This window comes from Engystomops pustulosus, chromosome 1, assembly GCF_040894005.1.
Source record: "Engystomops pustulosus chromosome 1, aEngPut4.maternal, whole genome shotgun sequence".
Taxonomy (NCBI): domain Eukaryota; kingdom Metazoa; phylum Chordata; class Amphibia; order Anura; family Leptodactylidae; genus Engystomops; species Engystomops pustulosus.
Genome location: NC_092411.1, coordinates 60,733,867 through 60,758,715, shown reverse-complemented (window position 1 = coordinate 60,758,715; position 24,849 = coordinate 60,733,867). Strand labels below are relative to the sequence as shown.

Sequence of the window (24,849 nt, the reverse complement as noted above, 5' to 3'; positions counted from 1 at the left end):
GTTTGTCTTACAGTTTATATATCCACGATAAGGATTGTTGCCCAGTTGCCTGTGATTTGGCATAGTGACGGAAAGTAGGCAGGGAATGCTATGTGTGAAGCACAGGGTTTGCACTTTTTTTTACAGTTTACATGTCTTCTTCAATGTGCCATTTTCCATAAATGCTGATGGCAGCCAGGTATACATAAAATTCAGGTGAAATGGCAAAGTTTTTTTTTTTTATGCACGAATTGCAATGAACACCAGGATTTTGTATCAACCATATAAGAGTTGTTAGATCGCAAGCAATGAACTGAGACTTATGTTCATAAAAAATCCTAAGTAAATCAGTTCAGTAATTCATTCAAATTCTGTATTAAAATCTCCTCACCGGAAATCTTCTTAGCACATTCTTTTGGTCTATGGACTTTACACCTCTTATTTGAATTCTTATATTGAATTCACAAATAGCAGTGACAGACAGGAAATTCCTGCTCTCGGCCCAGTCTGGGGACTATACATGACCACTGCACAGCATAGAAGGTTCAGCTGTTCCAAATAAAATATCCAAACCTCCAGTGGGCAGAGATGACTCAGTTATAGTTGAGTTCTTTGCTAAGTACCAGCGTGGGTGTGGTATTATTGGCATGCAAACCTCTCACATTTTCTAATCACTTCATTACTACTGAGCTTTGCAAAGGGTTTTAAAATTAATCTCTGGAATCTCTTCTATGGTAAAGGATAACTTAATAATAGAATCTGCTAACCCACGCAGGCAAATATTAATTATTATACTTTCACATTTATTATTTTATGGTCAACAATTGTATTGGAAACTAGATTCTTCATTAGTACAAACAACGACAGGCAAAATACAGGTATGTACTTGAAAAATTAAAGGGGCTTTGGTGGTCCCTAGATTGCATCCTCACTGACACTCCTTTTTTTTAACCTAATAATAATTCACATGGTTCGTACATAAAAACAGATTCTGCGATGGCACGATTTTATCACTGTAATATAGGATACATGGATCATCATGTACATATGTCACTCCATAGATAACTGCTGAAGTTATTATACTGGTCTCATCCATGTGAGCAGGAGTGCAGTGATATAGCAGCCATGACCATGCAATAATTATAGCAAAGTTATAAAACCCTCCTGACTATCCTATGAGCTCTCTGTAAGTGACCGTATTGCAAATGTAGGCTGCATTAGAATTACCATATCGCGGAGGAAAAATGTGCCAAAATAGCAAACAGCTAATAACTTGCATAACAGGTTACACAGGAATTTACACTATTCCATAATACAAATAACCTGTGCTTCCCTATATAAGCAACAAAAATGAACTATATATTAAATTAATTATCACCTCTTCTCCTCATGGGCTTAGTCTTCCCATATATGTATATGGACATTCATTTCAATAATAACCTTAAAACGGTTGACCACTAATAACAAAATTTATAAGACCCTATTATGGTTTCTCATATTATATTTACCCCAGTAAAATTTGCCTGTAGTCTGCCATGAGCCACTGACAGCAGGATTCAGTATTTCCTGTGCGTGTCCTGCTGGCACTCCCATATAAGTGGTTTTAGTGGCACATGGATGTCCTTGGCATGTCCCTCCAATCACTAGTGGTAGTGGTTATTATTCAGGGACATGCAAACAGTAATTAGTACACGGACCCCCTCATCCCCCAGAAACCAGCAGGACACTGGACATCACAGAAAGTCCTGCTGCCAGCGGATCATGTGACCCACAGTTCCTACAGACTACAGGCAAACTTTACCAGGGCAAGTACAATATGGGTGACCTTATCTAGTACAAACCTGGTAAAGTTTCCCTTTAAGTAATACTAAAACAGACAACATCCCCTGGAAAACTCATTTCCCAGTTATCAAAGATGCAGCTGACTCTGGCATAGATTCAAATGGGTGGCAGACTCTTGACTGATTATTTGGTAATAGTGCAGTGATAGTATTTCTTCTGTGTTTTTATAACGCGTTAGTTCAGAATCACTACACATATCCTAATCATAACTACTACTGAATTGTTGTAAGGCCATTTGTTGAAAACGAATGCATAAAACCTTATTATCAGAAATATGTCAGATGCGCGCTGGTAATGGCTGGTGGGTAACATAAGAAGTACAGCTGCTTATCTGAAGAAAAGATGTATTTGGGTTACAAGTAGTCATATGCAATTCAAGCTGATTTGGGACCACGAGGTCTGCTCCATAACTTCAAGGTCAACCTTATAACCAATTGTCTCTGTCTGTGTTCCCCTCGTTTTGTAGCTGAGCGCTCCATTATGGTAAGGTAATTTATCCTCTTGGCGACAATGTATTCCCTGAAGGAACCTCCTGTTGCCTGTCTACCACCCTGTACCGACGAGTCTTATTTCATATGGTCTTACTCCATTACACTTCAGTATTTTCTTTGGCAGTAGAGCAGCCCTTGGAAAGTAGTCTACAGTTATGATCTCTTAAGGAACATAAATGTAATTTGCACATTTCCGCTTATGTGTCTTCCTACGTGACCAGGCTTTCCAAATTTCCAGCCATACAAATCCAAGCTCCTCTGCAGAAAATGAGGTTGTGTGTTATGTTATATTCACATGGAAACAGAAATGGTGTATGTTATGTGCGGGATACATGTATTCATGTTCAACCTTCTGTAGGATAAGGTGGCAAAATGTGGAACAGGAATATGCACAGATAATTCATATATAATGCATTCATATTAATGATGTGTTACAATGGGTCATGGGGTACTTTGCCTGGTTGGACTGGCACTTATGCCCTGAAAGACTGGGATATGATTACTTACATTACAGATGCACAACTAAACTATACTTTTCAGTGAACCTAGTTAGCACGGTGGCTGAGTGGGTAGCACTTCTACCTTGCAGCACTGGAGTCCTGGGTTAGAGTCCCACCCAGGTAAACATCTGCAAAGAGTTTGTATGTTCTCCCTGTGTTTGTGTGGGTTTCCTCCAGGTCCTCCGGTTTCCTCCCACACCCCAAAACATACTGGTAGGTTGTTTAGATTGAGACAGGGACCAATTTGGCAAGCTTTGTGCAGCGCTGCATAATCTGTAGGCGTTATATAAATAAAGAATTAGTAGTATAACTAGTAAAGACCCGATACTGACCCAATAGTAGGATACTATAATATCTAGAGCCACAGCATGAAAAACAATCCATGTCCTATATAAAAGCAACGTCTGCTTTGAAACTCAAGACAACAATATGAAAATGTGGATTTGATTTCCAACCTTTTGTTTCTCCCAGATTCATTTACTGCACTGTAGGTTTTCTACCCCTGTGGCAACTGTGCCCTCATGCAGTGTCCTGTTTTCTATGGAAGGATTTCTATTGAGGAATCTAGGCCATTTTGTCATTTTGTCAATGTTTTCTGAGCCATGAAGGCACACACAAAAGAAATGTGCAGTTTTGTTTTTCTTCTTTGAAGATTTGTAGTCCCTTTTCTTTAGTATGCTCTCCAAACCCATTTCCTGAGGTGGAATTTTATTACTCACTTGTGCATGTATTGTAACATGTGTCTATTGTATAAAGGAATTCAATTCTTATTCTGTAGACTGAAGAGGAAAATATAAATTTACTATCACAATTTTATTACTGTGGAGAATGAGTGTGCAGAATACAACCACACTGTAATGATATGTGAAAAAAGTAAGAGAAATACTTATTATTATTATTAGCATAATATTAGCATATAATGTTCTATAGTGCAACCTAGTAAAAAAAAATAAATATATATATATACACATACAGGTGGTCCCCGACTTAAGGACACCTGACTTACAGACGACCTCTTTGCCCACTGTGACCTCTGGTGAAGCTCTCTGGATGATATTACTTTAGACCCAGGCTGCAATGATCAGCTGTAAAGTGTCTGTAATTACGTTTTTTGCTAATCCTTGTTCCCATGGCAGCGCAAAATTTTGAAAATCCAGTTGTTACTGGGACAAAAATATGTTGTTTTGAATTATATATATATAGTCCAAAAAAGAAGCAAAACCCCATGGTCACATCAAAAAATGAGGGTATATTTTATTCCATGGTTTCAGTGAGGAATCACCTTTTTCAAGCAATAGCTTGAATAGCTCATGAACTAGTGTAACCTCTTGTCCCCCCAATTCAGACACTAACTGGGTTCACACCTATATACCAAAATATACCAGAAGGCCATGTGATGACAGTCGGCATCGGAGATCAGTCTCTGGAAAGCACAGCGCGCAGCTGTAAGTAAATAATGGGTAGACGGAACTGATCAGTTGTGCGCAATAAAAATGCTGACATCAATGAGATGTGCGTCAAAATCTTACATGGACTGCACCATAATTTTGTTCTCTGAACATTTTTTTCCTGATCTATTGTGTGCCAAAAATTGCACCTAAAAATGTCGACAAAATACACATAAATGTGGAGGATAATGTGGAAAAGTTAGGCTATGCTCACTTGTGCCAAAAAAAAGACGGAGGAGTCGGGATAGTCGGAAACATCTGTTCTTTCTGGCGCAAACTCATTATAAATAATCAGCAAACAATTCTGCGTCCCAAAAAAATGAAAGATCCCAGCATTTTTTAGGCGCTGATACGATAATACATATCCTCCATTGTTTCCCTTTGGCCGGATTTGGACATTGATTTTGGAAAATGTCTTTAAAACATTTGTCTCACCATGACAACACCCACTTGCCAATGCAATAACCACAGGTCCAGCTTTTGGATTCCATAGAATAGCAGACAGCCATATAATTTCTCTGTAGCGGCTGCTGAAGATTAGCTGTAGACATTGTGGTTTATGAGGTGCATTATTAAACTGATACAATCTGTGTGTGGCACTTTGGGAACAGGTGGGAAATGTGATCACAGCACATCAAAGTCTGGAGGAGAAGTTTGAAAATGAGTACTTGCAAGTAACTATATGTTCTAGGTGAGGCCTAATTATAACACTGTGCATGCTACATTTTCCTTATGCTACATCTTATTCATGCCTAGTAAAATAAAGTGATGATGAATTAATAACAGTTTGAGGTCATTCTTGTGGGATTTATTACCTACATAATAGTCATATATGTCCAAATTGTATATTTATTGTGAATCCCACACATTTGTATATGTATAGCCATATTTAAGGAAATGTACTATCTGATTCCACTTTGCACCCTGATGCAGGGTCTTTAAAAAGGAGCATTTTATTACCTGTGCAGCCTGAGCCTGGAGGGGTACTGGTGATGCCCCCTGGAGTGCATGCAGCACATAAGCATGTAGTATACAGTATGTAAAACATCTTATCTTTTAGGAAAAGGAGACCAGGCAAGATTGCAAACAGTCCAAGATAGACAGGGCTAGTAAGTACCTTCGAATTTTTAAAATTATTTTATTGTACCAAAGATATTTTATATTTTAAAGCTTTTTTATACTCATGATCCATAACATAAATCTAAACTGAGCAGTAATGAACATACCGTATATACTCGTGTATAAGCGAGTTTTTCAGCACAAAAAATGTGCTGAAAAACGCCCCCTCGGCTTATACACGAGTCACAACGAGTTAAAAAGTACTTAAAAAATAATAAACTTATATACTGACCCTCCGGTGGCCCCGATCTGCAGCGCTGCTCCCCCGATGTCCTCTTCTGCAGCGCTGTTCCCCCGATGTCCTCTTCTGCAGTGCTGCTCCCCCGATGTCCTCTTCTGCAGTGCTGCTTCCCCGATGTCCTCTTTTGCAGCGCTGCTCCCCCGATGTCCTCTTCTGCAGCGCTGCTCCCCCCATGTCCTCTTCTGGCTCCCCCGATGCCTCTTCTGCAGCGCTGCTCCCCCGATGTCCTCTTCTGGCTTCCCGGCGCCTGTTCTGCCTCCTGTACATCGCACTGGGCGCCGCCATTGCTGTCTCCCGGGCGCCGCTGATGACGTCATACTAGGCGCCGCCCGGGAGACAGCAATGACGGCGCCCAGCGCGACGTACAGAAGATGGGCGCGGAAGCCAAAAGAGGACCCGCGCGGACATTGGGGGAGCAGCGCTACAGATCGGAGCCACCGGAGGGTGAGTATATAAGTTTATTATTTTTTTTAACGCTGGGCTGTATACTACTGGGGGCAGGCTGGGCAGTGCTGTATACTACTGGGGGAAGGCTGGGCTGTGCTGTATACTACTGGGGGCAGGCTGGGCTGTGCTGTATACTACTGGGGGCCAGCTGGGCAGTGCTGTATACTACTGGGGGCAGGCTGGGCAGTGCTGTATACTACTGGGGGCAAGCTGGGCAGTGCTGTATACTAGTGGGGGCAAGCTGGGCAGTGCTGTATACTACTGGGGGCAAGCTGGGCAGTGCTGTATACTACTGGGGGCAAGCTGGGCAGTGCTGTATACTACTGGGGGCAAGCTGGGCAGTGCTGTATACTACTGGGGGCAAACTGTGCAGTGCTGTATACTACTGGGGGCAAGCTGGGCCGTGCTGTATACTACTGGGGGCAGGCAGGGGTGGCTGTATACTACTGGGGGCAGGCTGGGGTGGCTGTATACTACTGGGGGCAGGCTGGGGTGGCTGTATACTACTGGGGGCAGGCTGGGGTGGCTGTATACTACTGGGGGCAGGCTGGGATGGCTGTATACTACTGGGGGCAGGCTGTATACTATAGGGGCTGGCTGGCTATATACGGGGCGGGGGGTCTGTGACCAATCCATTTCCCACCCTCGGCTTATACTCGAGTCAATCGGTTTTCCCAGTTTTTGGTGGTAAAATTAGGGGTCTCGGCTTATACTCGAGTATCTACGGTAGTTCTCCATGTGAACTATCTTAGAATCATTTTTCACTGTTGTATTTAGCAATAATTTGAGAATATACTGGATGACAAGTAAGTGAGCTCCCAACAATATGAATACAGCAACAATAGATCCTGTAGCAGGTCTTGTTGATTCCTCTGTTTTTACTTCTCTGATACCAAATAGAATGAGCCGAATCAATGTTAGAGCCTTGAAAGTTCATGAATAGTATTTTCTAAGTGATCCTGATCCTGCCTGATGGATGGCTCGATAGAATCCCTCCAAGGGATGAGTTCAACACGTCTGCTATCTGGTCACATTACATCGACCGCTCTATTGTGTTTGCTCAATAAATCTTTATTAGACTAATTTACTGCACATTCATGTCAACGTGTGTATTCCAGTGTTAGCATATTTTATTAGAAGCCTTATTATCCACCCATCATTCACTCTCATTTTTATACTATGCTGCTGACTACAACTTTTAGAATTGCACATCACAATGAATCTACAAAAAGTTGTAATTTAAAGAATAATATTAAGATCACAGCATATGAGTGAGACAGAAGTACAGGGCAATCTACTCTATAACCTAATATGGAGACTTATAAATATATTGTTACATCTCTGTTGCTTATTACTGACAATAGAATGATGTCTTTGCACAGAATGCATACTGCTGTTTCAGTGATGGACCCTTTATTTAATTATCATTATAGAGTTGGGTAAGTTAACCCTCTCCCATATTTTGTAATTATTGTTATCCAATACCTTTAGGTCATAGGTCCAGACAGTAGTCAATTTGTCATGGTGAGAGGAAAAGATATTTCTCTTGGGTAGTTGCAATATGTTGCTATTCCAAGGGGCAATTATGTTGCCGACATCTAAAATCCTTATAGTATTATTTTCCTTTATAGTAAATTTAGTGCATCTATGATTTTTTGGTTGTTACCAGGTAAAAAAGACCAGAAGAAGCAATAGACTGTGAGATGCCACAACTTTCTTGCATCTTTACCTAATGATGCAGAGCTGAATTTGTTATCTGGATTTGCCCTTTTTTGCTAGGACTATTAGGCTATGTGGGATCAACTACTTTTCAATAATAACAATGATGACTTCTTGTTGTATTGTTATTAAGCTATATTCATGACATATATTTTATGGGCCTATAACATGCCAGGAGCCTGTGCTTTATTACTGTAAATATAAGACTTCTATGAGCCGTTCCAGACAAGACCTCAGAAGTAGAACATTAACACTGTAAAACCAAATTAGGAGCCTCCATTGTCTAGTTGCTAGTTGTGTTACTGCTGTATAACATAGAGAGATTTAGAAAAACCCAGTCAATGAAACAAGATCTGAATTTGTATGTCTGTGCAACCACTGGAATCTTTCCAAACCAATGTCTCGAAGTCTGATTCAGCACCCAGTGAGCAGTTTGTTCATTTCTTTATAATCCTCTACTGAATGACAAGATGTCAATGCAGGACATAGTCTGGAATGCAGACACATTATGGAGGTGCCACAGGATCCCCGTGGCTCTAGATGGGGCTGGAACCGAATATATTCCTGCAGCTGATTGACTGTGGACAATTTAACATAGAATTACTTCACATACCTCTTTAGGAATGTTTTCTAATATCTAGTTAAAGGAATTTTCTGGGTTAAAAATATTGTTGATGTATTTTAAAGATAGGTTTTTAATATTAGATTTGTAAGGATTTGACACCTAGCAGACAATTTCGTTCTCAGTGTAGGGGCTTAAAGGGTTAACCCCAAGTAATGAGCAGACCCATCAAGTTCAGGCGAACCCAAATTTTAAATCCTGTTTGTGCCCTGATCACGGGTGTAAACTGTTTAACTGTTAACTGTTTAGGTGCCGCTGGCAAAGTTTCTGTTTAAAGTACTGCGGCAGCACCCGCAGTGGCACCCGCTGAGAGCCACCATTTTGTGGAGGGTTGTCCCTCTAGGTGAAATCATCAGAAAGTGACAATTCTTCACAAAATGCACACAAGGTCACTGTGATTTAAATGCTGATGGTGACTTTGCCAGTGTCATTTCAAGAGTTAATGCCCATGATTGGTGCCAGCACTGATTGAGGGCATTAACGGCAGGTGGGTTGTACGAACCTGGAGCAGCAAAGTTTGGGACTGCTCAACACTAGTCACCAGAACTCGGTTCCCATTCTGGTACATTAGACCTGATCTGGAGTAACCCGGTCTGACCACTAATCAGAGAACGGAGCTGTCTGCTTCCTGGTTCATTTTCTTCCTATATCCCTGATTTGCAGGGGGATAGGTCCTGGACAAACCCTTTAATTCAACCTTTACAACCTTGCAAGTATTTGTCCATAACTTAAATGCAGGAAACTACAGTAAATATCCATGAGTCATACTAACAACTTAACCAAGACAGCTACGCTTTAATTCTGTAGCAATTTGTGGCTGATATTTTTACAGATGAAATGGAGTAATGCCAAAAAAAAGAACCACACACCAAGATAAGTAATACATAGTACATAAATTATACATCAATAAATCATTCTGTGTACAAATCAATAAACAAATACACAATCAGGTTGTACCATTACACAGGACTCAACACAAATACAACTTTAGATCTTTACACTACTTTTTTTTTCAGACTTCTTAAGCTTTTTATGAAAAACACTGCACTTTTTAAACAATTTAATGGCATTTCTGTACTAATGATTTTCCTGAAAATATTTGTGTATATCCCATTACTGATAAAGTCACAAACACTCATTACTGAAATATGAACTTTTAACTATATATCAGGTTAATAGATTATTAGCCCATAAATTAATACTTTTTAAAAGTTAAGGTATCTTTACACGGACAATACAATGCAAAAAACTGACGATATAGTTTGATTTTCAAGGCCGAGTTGCATTTGTGAATATGCTCTCCTGTCTAATAGAATGGCCATAGCGATGATTACAAAATATTGCATTTCATTAAGCCATGTGGCAAAATACTGGACTGCACACAGCAATTTTTCACATTCACTTAAAGAGGTTATTAAACCATTATTAAACCAGTGTAATTAAGATGTTTCACTATGGGGCTCATTTACTAAGGGTCCGAACGTTGCACTTTCGTCGGGTTTCCCAAATATATCCGTTTTGCGCTGAATTGCCCTGGGATTTTGACGCATGCGATCGGATTTTGCCGCATCGGCGCCGGCTCGCACGCGACAGAAATCGGGGGGCGTGGCCGTGGGACAACCCGACGGATTCGGACAAACCGGGGAATTTAAAAATGATTTTGTGTTGCAAAATCAAGCACTCACATGCACCAGGAAGAAGCAGGTGAACTCCGGCGGACCTCGGCGCAGCAGCGACACAGGAAGGAACTCGGATGCACGAGCTTAGTGAATCGCAGCGGACCTGAATCCACGTCGGACAACGCACCGCGGGATCGGGACGGGACCGGATAAGTAAATCTGCCCCTATGTGTTCACAAATCTGTGCATTCTATCCATCCATTGTATCTGCTGCAAACTGTTTCACTTTGTCTACAAACTACTTTTCCCACAATGCTTTGCGCCCTCTTACAGCAGCAGTGTGGTTAATATCTAGTTCTCTTATTCTTAGCCAGCATGAGCTTGTACATGCTCTCCATCACATGCACATCACATGGGCCATCTGACAACATCTCATGCAGCTAAGACATAGTGCTGGAGGCAACCTGTGTATAAGGCTGGGTTCACATCTCGATTTTTGGACATGTTTTGGACTCTTAATGTGCCGGCAGATTCAGGCATGTTTAGTCTTCTCAGCATAGTACAGATCCAACAGGATGAAAAAATGCACCAGGCTGCATCTTTCCTTCCTGATTCCTCCTGGAAAACGCAATTGACACTCAGCAAATGCCAAAATAGCCTATGGGGGATGGATACAATTGTATTGCACCCATCCTTATGCCTCTGCTAAGCGTTCCCTCTGGGTGTATCCCCACATAAGGACATCCGCAGCAATATATCAAGACATAGCCTTCCAACGGAGGGATGATGTGAGCCTTGCCTTAACTTTGCTCTTAAGTGATGACATATAATCAAGTAGGACAATACAATAAGACCGATGTCACCAAAAGTTTGGAAATGAGACCTACAGCATTATTGGGATTAAAATTCTGGAGAACCGCTTTAACCTGGGACTACTATGGACTGTATAGCCAGTATACAGTATATAAAAAAGTTCTGAATACACAGTAAATCATTTACACTGTAAACACAGATTTATTTCCAGACAGAAGAGCAGGGACATTAGGAGACAGGCAGCAGCAGCTGTACTTACCACTGGAGCAGTTGGGTCCTCCCCATCCCGGCTCGCACTGACAGGTGTTGGGAGCTATGCAGCGGCCGTGAACACATTTATCAGCACAGTGAGCTGTCACACATCAAAGAAAAGAGAAGGGTAAATCAAACAGCACCAAATGTTCTACAGCACATCAGGACTTCATTACATGACATTCGCTCATCTCTTTGTAATTTTCTATCATTTAAATATTTTTCCTTAGTTTCGACCTTTACTCTATTATTTTCTACAAAAATGTGACTATAGAAATACACTGTAAAATAAAACAGTATTACAATCAGAGGGGTAAGAATGGTCGAGACTCCTGGAAAGAATCTGAGAATAATTTTTAATGTAATGTATAATTCAGTGCCTGTTGCTTTGATCATATATAGATGCCTGATAGATAGGCCTCTATCACAGTAATAATAATATTAATTTTTATTCATATAGCACCAACATTTTCGGCAGCACCTTACATATCATAGAGTGCATGAGTGTTACATATGCAGCATTACATACCCCCTAACATATGTGGTGCATGTTCAAGATTTGGCCCCAGTATATTTGACAAAAAAAAACCTACAAGAGCTAGTCGGAGTGACAACTTTCATCGATATTGATATAAGCTATTTCCCTTCACCCTGAGGTCTCTTTTGCCAAACAGTCCTTTAAACAGGCAAGGTTGGGAGATAAGGATGACTATGACCTGTCAAAGTCATTCTCAGTCTTTAAGGGGTTGTGATACCGATGAGACTCCAAGATAGGGAATAACAAGGTGATCACTTAAGGTCCAACTGCTGGGATCTTCACTTTTCACATAGAGAAACCCGAAATGTGTTCCGCTCTGCCTATTTGTGAGAACGAGATCCCCATTTTCCAAATTGTTGGGGTCCAGTTTTAGTGATTGGTGGTCTCTGCAGTTAGAATCACACAATCACCATGCAATTCTTTATCCTGTAGATCGGGAAGAACTTCTGTCTTGCAGCCATGCATCTTCTACAGAAGCTTGTGCTAATCCCTATGGCACATGGCAACATTGTAGTTCCACCTCTAGTCAGCTTTCTAGAAGAAGAGATTTAGCATGGACTAACCTGGGCTCCTGCTACCCCTGTATAAGATCTATTTCCCAAATCAATCAGACATAAAATTACTGTGAAGTTAGCATAGTTATTCATGACACCTTTCTAAATGCCTCTAAATAGTGCATCTGCCCTCCTAGTAGCACTGGGACCACCCACTTTATAGAGAAGTAAATGATACCCCATTTAAAAGGGGGAGATGCAGCAATACAGCTTCACTACATTAACATTAGGATAATTTATTAACCAACACTCCTGTCCCAATCGCAATACGCTGCAGTTGTTTTTATGAGAATAATCCTTAAATACTCCCAATTTGGTATAGTTTATGTAAATTATGCTAATGTGTCTGTTTTAAATAATGTACATTGCAAAATCTTAGGTGAATGAGCACTTTGTAGCTTCCAGCTTGACGATTAGGGATGTGATACGGCATGAAGCGTTATGTTTTAACAGCTGCTTATACAATAATATTCACAATGCCAAATTCAGATTGAGGAGACTTTTACTAGGAATTCTCTCTGAAATCCGAGCAGGACTATGTGATCCGTATAATAAAGGAGTGGGAGTCAGTAGCTTCCCTCTAGCACTAAAGGGTTAATCCAGAACTTAATACAGTTCCCCCTCTCACTGTGAGTTAGCTTATTATTTGAGTTTGGCTCACTTTACTGGCCTACTGCCATCCAGAGTCACCATCGGAGGGGAAAGCTTGGGCACAGCAGCTGGCCGTGGACACTATGGTTGTGTTTATGTAGTATTAAATGTGCTTCTATTGTTACATATGGCAGGACTAATCCATTTCATTAAATTGTACCAATTATGAGCTCAGCTTTTCAATCTATGTAAAATGTATCATTACAAAAATATAACATTTGCTCTAATTCAAAGTACAGAACTTTAAAGGAAATCCACCATCAAAATCTGTCATGATAAACCACACTTACAGAAAAACTAGAATCAGGCACTCTGACCGTATTAATCCTTTTATAGTTGTTAGCCATGGCCTCCTTCCTTGTATAATAAACTTAACATTATGCTTGAGCCTGAGGGGCTCTGGTGGGTGTTTTCAGAGCCTCTCAGTGCTGCAGATCCAAAGGCTATTATAACGAGCAGAACATGTCTCTCTCTTCCCCTGCTCTTTCCCTCCCCACTCTCCCTGTGTAAACTAGCAGCAGCAGGAAGTGGAGGGGGAGGGGAGACCTGTTCTGCTCATTGTAACAGCCAAAAACTGCAATGACAAAAACTGCAAGGTTTCGATTCGACACAATTCTTTGTCAAGCCAGAGAAAAGACATCACTGAGGGGCTCTGGAAACACCCACCAGAGCCTCTCAGACTCATTAGCATAATTATACAAGTAGAATTTAGAAAGAAGAAGGCCATGGATAACAAATATAAGAAGATTACCAAGTCAGGGTGCCTGAATTTATGAGTAAGTGTCCCTGGTTTATCATGATGAATTTTGATGGTAGATTTTCTTTAAAGGGGTTACTACTCCCTAATGTAAACAAACTATGTGTGCTTACGTTTCCTCATGCATTCTTCCTCTCCTCCACACCATTCCCCTCCCTTACCTGTCTGCTCAATGCACATGACAGGAAGTGGAGAGGTGGAGGGAGCTGCATGAGGGTGGGGGAGGGGGAAGACTGAGACAGGCACACACAGGCTGCAGCTGCCCCCTATCTTTTCCCCAGTTTCCCCACATTCGGTTGGCAGAGAGACAGGTAAAGTGAATTAAACTTATATAAACTACTGCAATAATTCAGAATTCTGACAAAGACATTTTTAAAATCAGTATAGCATACGCATATGTGCCAAATGACCTGTACCGCACTGCTAAATATAATGGTGCTATATAAATGTATTGTTATGTGGTTTTAAGCTATGGTATTTCTTAGCAATGTGTCCTGATCTGTACCCTTCAGTATTCTATAAAAACAAAGGATCACGCACACAACTACAACTGTATAAAACATTGGTACCAATCTGTATTTAGTAATAACCTGATTTTATATTGCAGACTATTCTGTATTATACTGTACAGATGTTACATATCAATTATATGGTTATATTTACAAGTCCTAGGAAATTACACTCTTTTCTAAGGCTGGCCATACACATAGCACACAGCCAGAAGAAACTGTGTAATGTGAATAGGACTTCTTGACTCTCTCCCAGATGCCAGAGAAAGGATGTGCATATGCATTTGGATTGGAATAGTTTTGGCTTGTATAAGTATTCATCAACTACCTTAAGTTTATAGCCAGCATTATAGTTCCACAGACAAGGATGGATGTCACTAAATCTGTGCATTATTACAAGTACACATTGTGAGAATACCCTCTGTACTTTTTCCTCTGTGATCAGTATGCTTACACATTTAGTAGAAATCCTGTACAGAACTCTAGGGACGCTGCTGTTGTCTAGACATCTGCTCATGTCAGTCACTGCCTGAGTGTCACGTAATAGAAGCGTGTACATCCAACCTGAAGGAAATAAAGACTTCCCTATTTCTGTGCTAGAGATTATAATGGATGCATTCAGCTTCGCGGGTGTCAATCATATCCATCAAGCACTTGTCTGCTGCAGTCTCTTCTAAGATATTGATGCTTATTACTTATGTGTTTAGCTTTCAAAAGTAGCAGTGCTGTGCCACAATACATGCCAGGGATGATAAAAAGTAGAATTCACCAATTTCCTAAATAACTGGCTTGTCTAATGCACACCTGGTCCACGGGTAAATCCACTGGGGGGCCCTGATGTAGGCGGGTCCCTTGGCTCTCTATAAGCAGTTCTTTAGACATGTGTTCTTGGCTCTCAAAGCTAAGAGAACATAAGTACAAGACAAAAACCAGTGAGCAGGTAACTGACAGGACTCCTAGGACCAAGGCTCATAAAGGCAAGAGATGCAAAACTGCCCACCAATGCCCCTCTTTAGGACTTTTTACATGATAACAGCAGGTAGGTGACTGTATACAAAGTGTATCAGTGCAACCAATCACTGGTTTCAGTCATATAAGGCATAAGGCCAGCTGCTGGGACGATGGTTTTGTTTTTACACAACTTTGCTACAGTAGGCCAGCTTCTAATAGACGAGGGAAAACCCCTTCAATGTGATACAGTGGGGTGTACTGCACAGAAGATGCGCTTCTGGGAACCACTTTGGAGGACCCAATAAGCCTGGTAGATCATAGAGGATCTTAGTGAAATAGTTCATATAATTGAATAATTATTGCAAACATATATGTACACTGACAAAATAAGATACTTAATCTGATGTCCATTGGCATTTACAAACTTATTTATCAGAAGTCTGTTAGAGCAGAACTGTTCAAGTTGCCCCTAGGAACCAATCAGAAAACTAAAGCTGAGCTCTGGTTGGTTTCCATTGGCAACTGGAACAGTTTTACCTTAGAAACTTATCATGAATCTCCCCCAGTGTCAGTAATAACCAGAAATGTGACCATGCCATTGGACATAGTCGGAAACCATCCACTGAATTTAGAAGATGTTGTCATTTGTGTATGAGAAATAAATTAAGTGTCTGTTATGAGCCCACAGTAAGGGATGTGGGAAATTCCATGTGTAGCATCTGGTATGATCTGAAAAATGTTCCTTGGTCACATCCACGACCACATCCATAAGCCGTTGGCATCAATAAAACCTCACAACCCACCATGTCATCATGGCCCCAAGCTGTACATGCTATAAATAATGAGTGGTCACTGCACTATATACCACATTAATGTGGGATCTCTCAAGGCAATTATAGTGTTAGACTATAATGTTATTACAGCTTCCTCACCAAACCTAGGTGCTTTCTGTAGGACAACTGCACATACACTTCACATAGTTGAAGAAATACTTACGCACGCACACGTCCTTGCTCTCATAAAACCCAGGACAACATTGAGATTTGCGCCGATACATAGTTTTTTCTCCGCGTCTATATGCAGTGCGGTAACTAATTCTGTGAGAAATACAAAAAATATATCACTAGAATTCCATCTTTTTGCACTTCTATCAGAATGTTATACATTTCCTCCATATTTAATGGATGATTTTTTGGTACATTTGTATCCAGTCTTTTCTTTATTTTTTTAAGTCCTATTTAATTTTTCTTAAGAAAGTCCATGCCAATTAAATACTAGAAAATACACTGGGGGAGGAACCATTTTGTAAGTGAATTGTACAGAAGTTTAGTTTCCTTTTGCAAATTTTATAATGGTTTCTATGGTGTGTATCTAATTTTGGTTTGACTTGCCACATCATAGAAATTTTTCAGAGAAGTGGACTTGGCTTACTCACTAAGCAGTTCTTACATTTATCAACTGCACCTTTTGAAATTTCGCAGATTTTTGTGCAAAAGCACTCCATATTCAGGGTCTTGATGGCCCTGAAAGTGGAGTCAACAAATGTGTTAGGTCTGTTTTTTATTGTTTTTTTTCATTTCTACAAAATGTATAAATACATCTGAGCCTTTTCGATTAACAAAAATTAAACATCAGCAATCATGAAACATTAAAATGAGAGGACTAAAAAGTTACAAATGGGAAATGATGAACAATTTGTATTAGTTCGGAATGCATGGGTACTTCAGTCTGAAAGAAGTTTTATCTGGCAGTCAATGGGGGGATTTATCATTAGGTAGGCATCTTGCAACAGTTTTTTATAGTGTCTTAGGAGCTCTACAGATGTTTCTTGCATGTCAGTTTGAGAAATGTGGAACATGAAGTATTAATGTCTGTACTGGATTTTCAACTATTTTCAAAAGTTGCAAATTTTTGTGCAACTATTTCCTAAGGATCCCCACACTGGGGCCACGTTCACATGTTGCAAATGCAACAGGGAGTGGCTTGACCAAATCAAATATGCATTTTTTCACATTTCCAGAATGCTTTCTCAAATCCATGTAAGGCATTACATGCAAATATACATGGGAAAATGGAATGTCTATGTAAAGATTACAGTAATGAATGGCTTACCTGTGTCTTGTGCATTTAAACCAATTCAGAATATCCGTGCAGCTGGTGTAATAAACCTGGTCATATGGATGTGCATACGATTCCTGAACTGTTACAGAATAACTGAAAAGATGTACAATAAGTGGGTTACATGTACAGTACAGCATTGCTTTGTATGGAATATCAATTTCAGTTAGAAAAACTCAGTTATTTGCTTCATATAACTACTTTCTCTTTAATCACTAATGAAATGTAATGCCCACAGTCATGCTGATTTGGGTCTTTTTTATGAATCTCGTTGCCCCTTACTGATATAAGGGAAACTAATAATTGGGAGATCACTGGTCACTCTACACTGGGATCCAAATTTTAATTTAACATGGAGCTGCATAGGGGTTTCATGTTTAGTTGGGACTTGAATCCTTAGATAAAAGACTGGTGAGATAAAGTTATCCAGCATATATGTATCAAAGCTTCCATTTAAAATTTTAAAACACCAAAAGATCTTTTGTTCATTACCACGCCAGACCTTCTGATTCCAGGATATGCTAGGATGGAACCAAAGCTTTCTATTATAAATGCAAGATTTGATCATATGATTTATACCTGGTTACACCCAGAACCTTGGTATAGGAAGGCCATAAAGTAGGATATATATATGGGAATGACATATCCCTGGAGATCCTTCCCGTAACATATGCTTCTGTTTACAGAAACATTTCACACAAATCAGTTCATGGGAAATGGTGAAACAGATGGAGAGTGAGACACCATTATAAATGGTCCTTAATTTTATGTCCAACTTTGAATGCAACGTTTCAGTTTACATGTGAGTTCTGAGGATCTGTTCTGCTGCACTGTCCAATGCTGTTTCTGGAGTAAATAGTTACAGTCTGGTGCACTGGAGTACCAAGGATTCCTGCCCGGCAGTGATAAAATACTTGTAGATTATTAATAATAACAATTAACAATAATTATTCCTTTATTTATGTAGCGCACACATATTACACAGCACTGCACATAGCTTGCCAAATCGGTCTCTGTCCCCAATGAGACTCACAATCTAATCAACCTACCAGCATGTTTTGGAGTGTGGGAGGAAACCGGAGGAAACCCACTCAAACATGGAGAGAACACACAAACTCGTTTATGTTTCTCTATTATTATGAACAAAGCAATGAATGGAAAATGTATAATTATTCTATATGTAAGTTTGATTTAGGGGTTCCATTTGATTTTTACTGTCTAAACATTAGAGTCAGTGACTGATTTGTTCTTACCCCAATGGGGGTGTATCTGGCACTGTGTTGTCATTTCTGTTAGAATCATATCAGCTTGACACCAATTTTTCCATGAAATACAGACTTACCTTTCCCAGTGGCTACACACGTTTGGATCCTCAAGATTAAGAGAAAATGCCAATCCAAGCCATTGGTACAAAACTAATGCAAAAAGTCCATAGCAGTGAGATATCGAAAACATCTTCTTGCATGCAAGTACCTGTTAAAAGTACAAGAATGATAATGTAGAAATTACATGATATTACCATTTGTTATGCACAAAGCAGGAAAAATAGCTTTATATAAAGGATGAACAGGATATCCCCACATTTCAAAATCTACTGTAACACTCTGCATTTTGTGCCTACACATTATATAAATGTCATACATGAAGGGTATAATATACATTACTATCATTTTCATTGCAATACATAAGAGGTTTTATTGAGATGAATTGTTATGTCTAAACCTGTAATATATATTTTTTTCCAATGTAACTAAATTTGTTAAAAGATTATCTGCTGAGTTGATCATCAGCAACTGTGCAGTGATTTAATAAAGCTGGATTAGTGCACCCCGGCTTCACTGTACAACTGTGGGTGACTGTGCAGGTGCTGAGAGCTCTAGAGCAAGGTAAGTATAAGGCCTCATGTACATGTATGCGTGAGTCAGTCGTGAGTTAGCTGCGCAAATTGTGACTAACTCATGGCACCATAGCTTTCTATTGGGCACATTCAAAGTGCATGCACCGTACTTTGACTGCGCTGACTCCTGGCACTGCCAATTATAGAGCAGGTCCTATTCCTGCCCCTAGCAGTCTTTTCAATTGACATTGGCGGTGTAAGCTTTGGTCACACGCCCATATCGTACAAGCCACAAACATCGGCCCATGGACCAGGGGAGTAACTTAAGGTAGTGCAGAGGTTGCGGTCTCACCCGGACCCAATGGGTTTAGGGGGCCCTTATGGTGTCACTTTCCCATATGAGAAGACTATTACTATAAACCATACATTATAATCGGGGCCTGGCACAGACTTTGCACTGGGGCCCATCAGCTTCTAGCTATGCCACTGCCATGGACTGCAATGTACTGTCAAAAGCTACAACGCTGATTTACACAAATTGCTTAAATAAGGAAGAAAGGCAGGAAAAAAGGGACAAAGGAACATATTAAAGTATCACAATCTTTACTATTTATAATTGATTTGTACAAAATATAAATGGTGAATAGTGTATCTAAGACTTAACTTTTAATATGATCAAAATAGTAGTAGATAAATTCCTTAAAATCACATTGGTGCAAGGTATATTGAAAAAAATATCGGCATACATCGCTACACAGCTAGAAAACTACCAACAATGGTCAACAACTAACTTACCAATGTTGGTAGTTTTCTAGCTGTGTATGTATGCTGCATTTGGATATTTTTGGCCAATAACCTTGCACCAGGAATTTATCTTTTACTATTTTGATCATATTAAAAGTTAAGTCTTAGATACACTATTCACCATTTGAATTTTGTGTAAAGGAGGTAAATTTAGTCTGGGAGAAACCATTTACCCATCTACTTCATTGTATTATAATTATTGATTTATAGAATTAAGACGACAATCACACACATATGCACTCCCGCTCGTAGCCAGATGCGCATGCAGTAGGCACGCTGGAGAGGAGGGGTTGTAAGTACTGCTCCCCCTCCCCTCTCCATAGAAAATAGTGACGCACAACCGCTCTTACAGCCAATGATAGAGCAGGCTCTATCTTTTTTGCGGGCACAGCACATTGTCTGGGTGCCATAGCCGCCTCTGGGGACATATATATGGCCAAAAGTTAAGATTTTAGTTACATTTTCAACATCACCAACAATTGTTTTCTGTGAAAAGTCTAACTCACATAAAGTTAAAATTGTTTCATGAATGTGTTGTCTGTTATTATGTTTACCGCTGGGTTAAATTACAGATCAGTATCCCGCACGCTGCTATTATTCTACAAACAACTCAAATTAGAAATATCTCAGAATGTGTTTTCAGCTTGTTCACAGCAGCAGCAAAATATAACAAAGCATCTGCTCTCTATAATTTCCTAAGCCTTTATTCCATGTGCAGTAATGTAGCTTATACTGTGGGAAATACAAGTGGTGGCTATTTTCACCTCCTTATCAATTTCTAATTTAGAGTCACAAATCAAAGCAGTGATTTGTAAACAGGGGTCATAGAAATATAATCTGTAATAGTAATTTGTGCAATTTGAGCCGAAGAGGAGTTAAAGCGGTTGTCCAGTCACAAGAAGTTATCCCTTTAAGAAAAAATAAGCTTTTGACATGGGCAGAACAGGGGACCAGGAAAAAGTTTTTATTCATTGCTCTGTAATTTGCAATGGCAGGAAAGGGGGAGAATGTATATTTTTTTCATACCTATAAAACCAATCTAACCCCATCAACCAGAGGGAATATGCAGTTTTGACACATTTAACATATCAGTAGCAGAATGATTATGATAAAATGCATCTATATTCCAAGATTGTAGCGTCTCCAGCTGCACTAGGGGTATGTTCTCACCACGCTGTGCTCTTAGGTCACAGCTCCTCCTCCTTGCTGAGAAATTTCATAGGTCCAATACAATGAGTGTTTTAATTGGGATCCTATACAAAATATGTATTGCTTAGTTTCATTGCTTACAGGAAGTTTTACTTAGTAATATAAATATAATTCACCACAATGTATACTTTAACTTTAGACCTGTCACTATTTGGCCCCATTTGGCCTGTATTTTACATAGCAGCTTGTTCCCATTCAGGTCAATGGTTCTGATCAGCAGTAACAGCTCATGGGCATTATTGTTAATATAACACAATTCCATTGTTTCCACACATATCACTTCATATAAATGATGAGCTGCTCGAATATTCCCTAGACAGATTGTTGCCAAAAATTCTACCATGATAAACCTCTTCCATTTTTTGGAATGGGGTTGTTTTTGGCATAAAACACTTGAATGTCTGTAATAAAGCTGTTGTTTCAGTTTACTCGTAGGATGTGGAGTTTACTAGGAGCAATATGTATGTGTGTGAATTTATAATTTGTAGCAGCTTAACATCTATTTAAAACGCAACAACTGCTGTTAACACTTAGTGGTGATTGACTTCAATGTATGTCACACTCATGGCTAACAATGGTCTCTCTGTGGAACATAATGAAGCTTTCACTGATGGGACATATGCTCTTAAAGTAACAGGTTAGATATCAATGCCTCTAATTATGCTTCATTTCATGTATGTGATGTAGAGATAGCTGATGACACTTTATCTAGCAACTCAAGGTAAATGTTACCATGATGCTGCTTTTGACAGAAGAAATGGTTTACACTACAATTAAAATTCACACCCACATTCTAATGCCAAAAACAGCAAGCTCTCTTTCCAAGCAGAGCTGCTACCCTGTACAAGCAAGCCTCCTGCTTGCACTGTGTAAAATGTGTAGTACTGACCAACAACTCTGTGAAAACTTGATTTTCTTGGAACAGTTTTAAATAAAAGTTCAGCCCTAAACCATACTGACTTCAAATTCACCAAAAAAAATAGGAGTACACCCTAGGATATGGACTAGAGCCCTTCTAAAATAGTCAAAGGAAAACTACCACTTGGGTAGTCATGCTTTAAATTATTTATACATACAGGTCGGGCTTTAGCTCTATTTAATGGAACATGTTTTTGGGTTTAAAAAGTGGTATCCCGGAGAAAAACTACTTTACTTCATATAGTAATTATGCACGCCTCCATTCTTTTCTCCCTCCCACTCATCTGCCCTGAGAGATCGTGATGTCCCGGGAAGTCATAGTGATGTACACCACGCATGTGCGAGACTTCCCAAGAGCTGAATGATGTCACCATCATCCGCGCTCTGGGGCAGGTGGGAAGGAGGCAGAAAAGTATGGAGGTGTGCATACTAGACGAAGAAACTCCAGGACGCCTGTGTTATGTTCACAGGAGCACCCGGCAGTAGTTAGAATATTTTTTAAAGTATTTTTTTTTTCTGGGATGCCACTATTTAAAACTTAACGTAAAGATGTTCTGTTAAATAGAACCAAAGCCCGACCTGCATGTATAAATAGTTTAAATCCTGACTACCCAAGTGGAAGTTTTCCTTTAAAGGAATGGGCAGCACACCAATGGTTTGAAAAAAATAATTTTTATTTACCCAGAATATATCATCTCTGACTGCACTGATCCCCTGGCACTCCATTCCCCTTCCTGCCCGCTGCCTGATGGTTTACCAATGTTGACCTGACAGAGGGATTTCTCAAGGCTGCAGACCATCACTCTCACTGTGGTGACTCACTCCTATCAAAGTCTGGATGCAGAAATGAAAAACCTCTGTTTGGGAAATCATTCCTGCACCGCTAAGTTTGATCTTTTTTTTAACTAAAAATCCCCTTTAAGCTTTACTGTTATCTCAGACATCCATAAAGGGTGACAATAACAGGTTAATACTGAGCATCCCTTCCACAGACTTCCCAAAGGGGGATGTGAATGGTCAATGATTAATTAGACTCTGGTCTGCTGAGCGGTTTTCCACCCATTTTATTAACCCTTTATTGTCATATACTTGTACAGTGGAGCTTAACTTCATTGTATACTGTATGTTCCTTTACTCATAGATTGCAAGCTCTTGTGAGCAGGGCCCTCATTCCATTTACTTCATCTGACCATGCTATTTCTCGGTAATCTCTTATTTTATTTTTATATGTAACCCATGATCTGTAAAGCGCTGCAGAATATGGTAGTGATATATAAATTAAGATTTATTATTGTTATTTCTCTGCTAATTTGACAACATATGTAAAGAATGTCACTTTACATAGCCATTACAGTACAAGAATCTTTCTAATTGTGGAAACACTTCTTATCTTATCTAATCTAACTGTGGAAAGTGGAGTTTGTCTTCTCAAGATATTCTGATATATTAGAAGAACCAAAGTGTTGATGAGTAAGAAATCTTCAAGTACGGTAGTATAATCATAACACAGGCACTGATACATGCAAAGACTTTGTTTCGTAAAAATCAATGCTGTACTTGAGGGATTGTGTCATTAATATTCATCTACAACTCTTTCTTATTTACTCGGATACTTATTCACCAGCTATCCTCTATGAACATCACTGATACTTGACAATTCTTTGGACTGAGCATTCGGAAGATGGATTGAAACATAGATGTGTTGTGAAACTTGAAGCTACTTTATATCTTGCAATGTTTTCAAACAAGTCTGAGATCTAAGCAGGTTCAAGACACCTGGGCTTTGTAGGTACACAAAACTATCTGACATCAAACACAAGTGACATTGCTCATTCCTTTACATGTTCGGTGCAGGTGGAGAAAACATGACAAAGAGACGCACACAATGTCAATGGACAATAAAGCCTTCAAAGTAGAAAGATCTACTTATTCGTGTGTTTACACACTCCCACGTGCACTTCATACAATTAATGTTATCAGATTTTATAGCTTAATGTGGTTGTGGTGCCAAAAGATCAAACAACTGGTTGTAATCTGATGTATTGTAACATGTATATGAATATTGTGGCACATCTCAGAGTATGGACATTGTGCCCTGGAAAGTAGATGGGGTTGACATTCTGTCAAAAAGACAATTGCGGTATTAAAAAACACAGCACATAGGTGTCCAAAGAAACAGTCATTAACCAGGTGTCCTTGGTCCTTGTCCTCATTTTAACTATATCTGTATGAGGGGTGGGCTTTAACCCACTTTCAAAAAGTTGAAATGTATATGCACAAAGGAGACCTCATACTGTGAAAAGGGGGTATTACGCGTTGTGGGTGGTGCTAATAGGATATCTTATAATAAGGGATAAGATATCAGCAGTCTTAAACCAAGCACAATTACCTTCTGGCATGTGTCTCCTGAAATAAGATCCCTTGTTATTTTTGTTTAATTTTTTGAGAAAAACATCTTTTAAAATTAGACAAATGAGCCTCAGGGTCTCTTGTCTACATCATCGAGGCCCCTTCTAGCTCCGTCATCTGCTAATTATTTACATCTCCATTTAGTGTTTCAGACACCCTCCTTCCTTCCTTCCCATCCCCAGCCAGAGAGCCGGCTCTGATGACGGAACCAGAAGGGTCTTATGATGAAGAGAGAAGCCCCTGAAGCTTTTCCATGTTTCCAGAATTTTAAAATACGTTTTCTAAAAAAAAACCCAGGCTATTTAAAACATAAAGAAGAATGGATCTTGTTTTAAGGGGGCACATACCAGCGTCTAATGCAAAGGTAATAGGAAAGCATCATCACTGTGCGGTTGGCCCTTTTATTGTGTGCCGCACAAAGAGGGCACTATGTGGTGGGCACTATGACTGCATGAGGGTACAAAACTGATTGGGTGTATTTAGCTTTATAGACCTGTAAATA

The 24,849-nt window shown here is 39.7% G+C and overlaps 1 protein-coding gene across 2 annotated transcripts in view; it reads right to left on the bottom strand.

Moving 5' to 3' along the window:
- The window catches only part of MEGF10 (multiple EGF like domains 10), a 73,632-nt gene that overhangs the window by 34,744 nt on the left and 14,039 nt on the right, over positions 1–24,849 (bottom strand). For both annotated transcript variants that reach the window (XM_072141654.1, XM_072141643.1), the window contains exons 2-5: positions 18,513–18,643; positions 17,165–17,266; positions 16,049–16,149; positions 11,100–11,192 (exon numbers count right to left, since the gene is read on the bottom strand). In XM_072141654.1, coding sequence (XP_071997755.1) covers positions 11,100–11,192; positions 16,049–16,149; positions 17,165–17,266; positions 18,513–18,625 — 409 coding nt within the window. In that variant the 5' untranslated portion in view covers positions 18,626–18,643. The remainder of the gene's footprint in view (positions 1–11,099; positions 11,193–16,048; positions 16,150–17,164; positions 17,267–18,512; positions 18,644–24,849) is intronic.